This window comes from Halichoerus grypus, chromosome X (assembly GCF_964656455.1).
Source record: "Halichoerus grypus chromosome X, mHalGry1.hap1.1, whole genome shotgun sequence".
Lineage (NCBI taxonomy): Eukaryota > Metazoa > Chordata > Mammalia > Carnivora > Phocidae > Halichoerus > Halichoerus grypus.
Window position 1 is genome coordinate 64,953,048 of NC_135727.1, and position 7,980 is coordinate 64,961,027.

General features: G+C 40.9%; 1 protein-coding gene across 1 annotated transcript; it reads left to right on the top strand.

The window, feature by feature from the left end:
• Positions 1-881: 881 nt before the first annotated feature.
• RTL3 (retrotransposon Gag like 3) lies at positions 882-2,425 on the top strand. Its single transcript, XM_078064028.1, is given in 3 exon segments — positions 882-1,131; positions 1,232-2,054; positions 2,056-2,425. Coding segments are annotated over 3 exon segments (1,443 nt in total).
• Positions 2,426-7,980: the final 5,555 nt, after the last annotated feature.

Consider the following 7,980-nt stretch of genomic DNA (forward strand, 5'->3'; position numbering starts at 1 on the left):
AGAAAAGGCAAGCCTCCACAGCCATTTACACATTTTCCTCCTCAACGATGGGTACACAGACAGCTGAGCTCCTGGACTAAGTCTCTGAATGGTAATGTACGTTTATAAAGATTATTTTCTTAACTATTTTGAGGCATTTTATAAATAATATGCATGTGTCTGCTGAGCACATATATATATATTTAGTCAACTTTTGCTTATTTTCTCCTGAGGCTGATCTTGTGCGGTTACTTCTGTGGTATAATTTCTGCGGTGTCAGAAAGAGTTTCTACCTCAGCCACCCAAAAATATCTCTTGGGTTGACCCACCACAGAGCCTAAAATCTCCACATTGTTCAAACATTTGATTCAGTCATTGAAAGCAGCTGTTAAAATCCAAATGTTACATTGGGATATTAAGCAAACATGAGAAATTAAAGACTATGTAAAACAGAAAAGAATATGGAGAAATTGCTTCTAATGTTAAGTTTCAAAAGAAGAAAGCAAAATGACATACACAGTCTGGATCAGATGTTGTTCTTAAAATGTCATGGGGTCGGAATGAGCATATATGATTCAACTCATGAATATGAGCCTATAGTAAAAGAAACCCAGCATTGTTAGGCAGGTTTTGTTCTAATTTATTTTAAATGAGTGCTTTCCACAGTTTCTGATCCTCAGATCCCACTCTCTTTACAGTATATCTCATATCTCCCTTGCCGAGCTCCAGAGGCTCCCAATGACCTGGTAATCAACCTTGGTAGGACCCAAATGCCTACCTCCTGGAAAAGTCACAGAGCCTGACATCTTTTAGAAAGGAGCTTTTTCTAAATGGAGCTTTTAGAAAAACCACCCAATCTCTCTTGGTAGCAAACTGCCAAACCAAGCCCATTTCCTCAAAATATGGTAGAGGACTTAGCAGGCTTCAATATTGCTCTGAAATTGGAGAATAAAATTTTGCAGGCCCAAGTGCAGTGGCTGATGGAAGAAAATGTTGCCCCACAGGCCCAGATCCCAGAGCTCCAGATGCCCCAAGCAGCCAAGGAGGCTGAACCACTCCAGAAGCCCTCAAAGTCCCAGGAACCCCAGAAACCCCTAGAAAACCTGGATTTCCCAGAAGCCTGGGAGTGCCAAGAATTCCCAGAAGTTGAGGGTCCCTAAAATCTCAGAGAGCCCCAGGAGCTCCCAGCCTCGAAGACCCCAGCAGCCAGGAGCACCAGGAAATAAGACCCAGAAGCCCTTGGAACCCCCAGCAGCCCCAGAGTCCCTGGAGCTTCCAGCAATCCATAAGCCACAGGCACCTTCACTGGTCTATGAGCACTCAGCAGCCTGGAAATCTCAAAATCTTCCAGAGGTCAAGAAACTCCACAGGCCCCCCTTGGCATAGGAGGCCTACAAGCCCCCAGAAGTTAAGAAGGCCCAGGAGCCCCCAGATACCCAGGATGTCCCAGTGACCCAGAAGACCCAAAATTCAGAGCACCAGGATCTCCCATCTGCCCAGGAGACCCAGGAGGCAATAGAATGCCAGGAGACCCCAACATACCTGGAGCCCCTTAAGCTTCCAACTCTCCAGGAGTCTCTGGAAACTGGAGTGCCCCACACGCCTCTGGATCCTTTAGATGCCCAGGAGTTCCTAGAGCCCTCAGCACACCAGGAGTCCCTGGAGGGCCTAATAGCTGCTTTGACATCAGCAGCTTCAGAATTCCCACAGTCCCCCGGTGGGTTAGAGGGTGAAGCTTTCTCCCTAGAATACTGTTTAGCCTTCAGTGGAGATGCGCAGAAGCTTTCTGAGTTCCTGGTTCAATTGAATAGTTACATGAGAGTCAGAGGGCATCTGTATCCCACTGAAGCAACCATAGTGAGCTTTGTTGGCAACTGCTTCTCAGGTGAGGCAAGAATGTGTTTTTAGCCCTTACTAGATACCCAAAGTGCCCCCCTGGAGCAAATTGAAAGTTTCATAGAAGTGCCCCAGGATACTTTTGACAGTCCAGAAAACATGGAACATGCCAGTCACAGCATCCATCAGCTTTGCCAAGGAGAGGATCCTGTCCACCAGTATGTGACCCACTTCCATCTCTGCTCAAGAGCTAAACTGGAATGAAAGCATTCTCTACATCCAATTTCAGGAAGGGCTTGCCAGTTCTGTCCCAGATGATCTGTCTCACACAAACCCAGCAGCCACCAACCTATCTGATCTGATCACTCAGTGCCTAGAAGAGAAGCTAAGTGGTAAGCCTGATCCAAATCCACAAGGAGCAAGTCCTTCTGAGGAGAGAGCTGGGCCTGAGAGTTTACTAGCTGAAAACCAGCCTGTGCAGGCTGCAAGCAATAGCCCACATCTCAGTGAAGCTGAACAGGCCCACTGCTGGGAAAGCCACTTGTGCCTCTACTATGGTCATCCTGGTCATTTTGACAAAGACTGCTCTGTCAAGACTCATTGTGCATAGCAGGTGGGAAACATCGAGGCCCAGCAGTAAGGGGGAACCCGGGCAGGCCAATCTATAAATATGGGTCCCCCTCACTTCCAACATCCATGTCTCATACCCTATGGCTTACTGTTGAATTCCAGCTGGGAAGACAACAGTTCTTTGAGCAAGCAATGGTGGATCCAGGCTCCTACAGAAACAGCATTGACCATTCTGTGGTTCTTCAAGAGAATCTGCCCATCTGCAATAATATCTTCCCTCTGATGCTTGAAACGATAGATGGTCATCCACTGATTAATGGACCCATAACCAAGGAAACACCATCTGTGGAAGTTAAAATTGGAAACAACGTTGAAGAGCTCCAGTTTGACATTATTCATGCGCCACAGTACCCTCTGACTCTTGGAATTCACTGGCTTCAAACACATGATCCAAACATTGAGTAGAGTCCCCGCACTGTGTCCTTTCCATCCCATTATTGTCACTACAATTGCTTCAGGCACAGGCGGAATAGAAGATGTCATGATGAAATAATTGCTGAATAGATCTTGTGTCCTCGTGACTGAGCTTAACAACCTGTTTTCTGTTACCTCAGCTGTCATCAGCATTTGCTGCTCAGAATCTTCCACTGATGGGGGCACCTGGGTGGCACAGTCAGTTGAGGTTCCAACTCTTGGTTTCAGCTCAGGTCGTGATCTTGGAGTCTTGAGATAGAGCTCATGTTAGGCTCTGGGCTCAGCAAGAGTCTGCTTAAGGTCCTCTCTCCTTCTGCTCCTCCCCCCTCCCTGTGCTCTCACTCTCTCTCTCAAATAAATATAAATAAATATAAATAAATAAATAAATAAATAAATAAATAATATTTTTTTAAAGCAAGAATCTTCCACTGAATTTCTGGCAAGGAACTAAGGGTACTTGCATAATAACCCTGCCTCTCAGATCATGCAATGATCTCAGATCAGGCAATGAACCTGATGATTTCAAGTTGCTTTTTTTCACCAACTCTGCATGCCCCCACCTTGAACTCTGCCTTAAGGTGGGGCTGTTTTAATTACAATTTGTACTAATAAAATGCATGAGAATAGATATTAGGAACTAACATTGAAAAAGTGTAGTTGAGGGGTGCCTGGGTGGCTCAGTCGGTTAAGCATCTGCCTTAGGCTCAGGTCATGATCTCAGGGTCCTGGGATTGAGCCCGGCATCGGGCTCCCTGCTCAGTGAGGAGTCTGCTTCTCCCTCTCCCTCTGCCCCTCCCCTTGCTTGTGTTATCTCTCTCAAATAAATAAAATCTTAAAAAAAGAAAGAAAAAGTGTAGTTGTTAGACTGACTTGAGTTTTTTTTCAAGATTTTCTTTATCACAACAACTGCAACATTTTCTCAATAAAGAAAACAAATTTGCAAGTGATATTTTTAAAAAATCAATAAACATTGGCAATTTCTACTGGTGTTTGAATTATTTCATGGCTCAGCTGAGGGAAGAGAAAAGGGACAAGTAAATTGGGAGAGAAGAGATTGGAAAAGGCTTAAAGTTTGGGTGAGATCCTGAATATTCCAGGGGTAGCCAGGTCAGTGGGTGATAGGGTTGGGGGAAATGGAGAAAGTAGAGGAATGGTTGTGGTGAAGGGAAAAGGGTTTATGGGGGAGGGTAGAGGGAAGGTTGAGAAGAGGGTTTGGGGAAGATTGGGAGCAAAGGTTGGAAAGGGTTCAGGTGAGGGCTAGGTGGTGCAGAGGGCAGGAATGAGAGGAGGATAAAGTCCTACAAAAATAAAGGGAGCAGCAACAGAAATATTGAGCAACTTCAAAAGCAAACTTTTTTTGGACTTCATAAGTTAACCAAACAAAAGCACTGAAGAAGGTAATGAGACCCCTCAGTGACCCAACTTTCCCGGTAAAGTGACACGGTCTTATTCCCTGCACCAGGGACATTTGTCCTAGGGCTCATGCCTGTTAATCTGCTCTTGCTGGTGCATAAGGATGAGGTAGCAGGAATCAACTTTCAACACATGCAGATCATTAGTAGCCAACTATACCTCTCCCACATACACAAGTTGCCCCACCCTGCTAGCCATGCTGCTTGTATGACACACAGAGAGAGCCAAGTCAATGAAAGGAACTTCTGTCCTTATGGACCTGAGAGGGGGTAGTGTCCTGACTTAAATCACACATAAATACACATTCCCACAAACTACAGGGTGGGGAGATGGAAAGGTGGGATCTCCAGGTAAGATATAAAAAATGATCAAAGTAGATTCTAATGCTTTTCCTCTGTGTTTTCAACATTCCTTTTGGAGTCTCCTTCTGAAGCCACTTGAAGGAGATTCTGCCTCTTACTTAGACAAATAATCAAATATATAGTCATAAACTTAGAAGGAGATAGGTGAGGAACCTACCATTCATTGAGCACCTAATATGTTCCAGCTATAATATCAGGCTGTTATACACATTAACTTATGCCTCACAATAACCCAGTATAGTAGGTATGTTTGCTCCTATTTTATCAACGAGGAAATAGAGTCCCAGGGAGGCCAGTTCACTTGCCCAAAGTCACAAAATTAGTAAGTGATGGAGACCTGTTTGGTCTTTACAGTCTATGCCCTTTTTCCTACATCATGCCAATTTCCCTAATGCAGTGGTAAGGGCCAAATGAGATTGTGGTGGCAGAGAGCTAAGTGAGATAACCCTGAAAAGAAAGGGGATGGGGGACTCAGAATAAAAATTGAAGGAACCATATGGGTAGTAGTTCTGTTTCTCCAATTCCCTTGATCTTACTCCCAACCCCCTCTCCACCCCATTAGCCCCCAAACTTTCTATTTCATCTCCTGGAAAAATTCCTTTTGTTAAACTAATGCCACAGCCCCCTTTCACACAGTTAGCATAGATAATAAAATGTGTGATGGTAACAAATATATACCAAACTGAAATATTGTATGAGATGATAAAATTAACAGTAATAACTACCATTTAATAAGCATCTGGATTTTGCCAGACATTGAACTAAGTGATTCAGGTATTATTAGCTCTTTTATGTAAATCAACGAAGTGAAACCCACTGAGGTGAGGTCACTTGCCAAAGGTCACACTGCTAGGAATTCGTAGATGCTAAAAACAAACCCTGATCTGTCTCATTTCAGAGCTGGAATTCTAGCCAATACACCACACTGCTTCTCAGGCTGAATAAACTTCACTCTTTATTAACCACTCTAACAATATTTATTCACTAGACATGAGTTATATTACTTTAGAAAAATATATTAAATTGTTAGTGCATTTATTTATTCATTGATTTAACAAGGATTTACTTAATGTCTTCAATGTGTCAGGCAAAGAATGGAGAAAGAGGAAGAGAGGTACAAAGATGTCTAATGTATGATTCATGGTTCTTACTCTGACCATAGTTAACAGGGGAAGCTGTTGTGCAACACAGCACTCCTGGTATACAGAGGAGAGCACTAATTTTGCTATGGACTAAATAAGTGTGTTTTGAGCTAGGTCGTGAAGGAATCTCATTGGAAACAAAAGGGAAGGTATGGTTTTCTAGATTGAATAAAGTGTACACAAAAAAGCAAGTTGGAGAGAAAAATAATGGTGTCATTAGAAAAGATAGATCTATTTCACTGGAGAGTAGCAATGTGTGTACATGTGGGTAGGGTGACTGGTGGGTGTTGGTGGGGAGAGGAAACTTAACAAGGAAATTGGAAGTTTCAGGTTAAAGACCCGTCTACCTGGATAAAGTATTTAAAATTTATCCTATGGGCAACTGGGACTAGAATCTTTGTTTTTCTCCTGTGTTAGATTTGAGTGTGCTTTTTTTTTTCTCTCTTGCTGCAAAGTAATGCACACTCATTGTAACAAATTCATATATATCAGAAGTTTATAACATAAAAGTAATATGCCCCTTATCTCACAAATTAGTTTTTTAAGTAGGAAAGAAACATGATTCATTTATATTTTAGAAATTTGATAGCAATGTAGAAAATAACAGAGAAAGTGATAAAGTACCCCCATTATTTTTTACCTTTTTAGATTTTATGAAGATAGGCTCAAATCATCAAAAGCAAAGAATTAAAAGTAAATTAAGCCCGGGGCGCCTGGGTGGCTCAGTCATTAAGCGTCTGCCTTCGGCTCAGGTCATGATCCCAGAGTCCTGGGATCGAGCCCCACATCGGGCTCCCTGTTCGGCGGGGGGCCTGCTTCTCCCTCTCCCACTCCCCCTGTTTGTGTTCCCTCTCTCGCTGTGTCTCTCTCTGTCAAACAAATAAATAAAATCTTTAAAAAATAAAATAAAATAAAAGTAAATTAAGCCCAATTTTCCTCAAATGTTTATTTTGAGTTCATAGTATGAGCAAGACATTGGAGTATGCACACATATACACAAGATGTCCCAAACATCAAAAAATTTACAATGTAATGGATAAGAGGTCATAAATTATAAGAAGCTGCCTTTCCATTTGGACTTCTTTAGTTTCAAATTTTAAAGATTCTAACTGGAGAGGATTTTCAGAAGTTATATATTCTGCAATACTGGCGCAGAAACAGAGAAAACAGTTCCCTCTTTAGCTAATTTTTTTAAGTTTAAACTTTAATAGGAAAAGTAATCTCTATATATTTTGGTAACCTCCCTTCCTGGTTTGTTTTCTTAAAAAATAGTTCATATTACATGCTATCAAAGTACACCTGAAGTAGCCATGGTCATTCCATGGAGGGATTTATGTCCTCAAAATATCTGTATATTTCTCAAAGTATGTTTTTATATATTTCTAAAAGTATATCTTTAAAGAACCTGTATATTTCCAAAAGTATGATTTTAAAAGATTTTGTAGGGATAGATGATTTTAAAAATTCCTACTGTAATAAAATTTGACATCTAGCATATTGCTAAATATCAAATATTAAGTGACAAGAGTAATATAGGGGTCAGAAAATTAGGAGTGAGGATATTAGGATTAAGCTCCTGAGTTTGTTGCTTACTGGCTGTATGACCTATTTCATTTATGAAATGAGAATAATAATACTTGATTTACCTACCCAATGAAGGTAGAGAAAGCATCAAATGAAAAAGCTTATGCTGAGAAAACATCATGAAAGTTAAAAATGCTGTTTAAATAAAAAGTATTAAAATAACTTATGTTTGTAATAATGACCCCAAGGACCTCCATGGTACTAAAATGCCTGTTTCAGGCTTCCAGTTATGGAATGAATAAGTCATGGGAATAAAAGGTACAGCACAGGGAATATAGTCAATGATAATGAAATAGCATTATATGGTGACAGATGGTAGCTATGCTTGTGGTGACCATAGCATAAGGTAGAGAGAAGTTGAATCACTATGTTGTACACCTGAAACTAATGTAACATTGTGTGTCAACTATACTCAAATGAAAAAACTTAAGTAAAGCAATCAACAGAACAATAATTTTAATAAATATACAAAATTTTAATATTTAAATTATATAGAGTACATAACATTATTAAGACAAACATTAAGACCTACCTCAATAAATGGATCTGCAAAAGACCATTTATACAAAAGAAAATGCCATTAGCAAATAAACATCATAAAAAGCATTTGGCTCATAGTA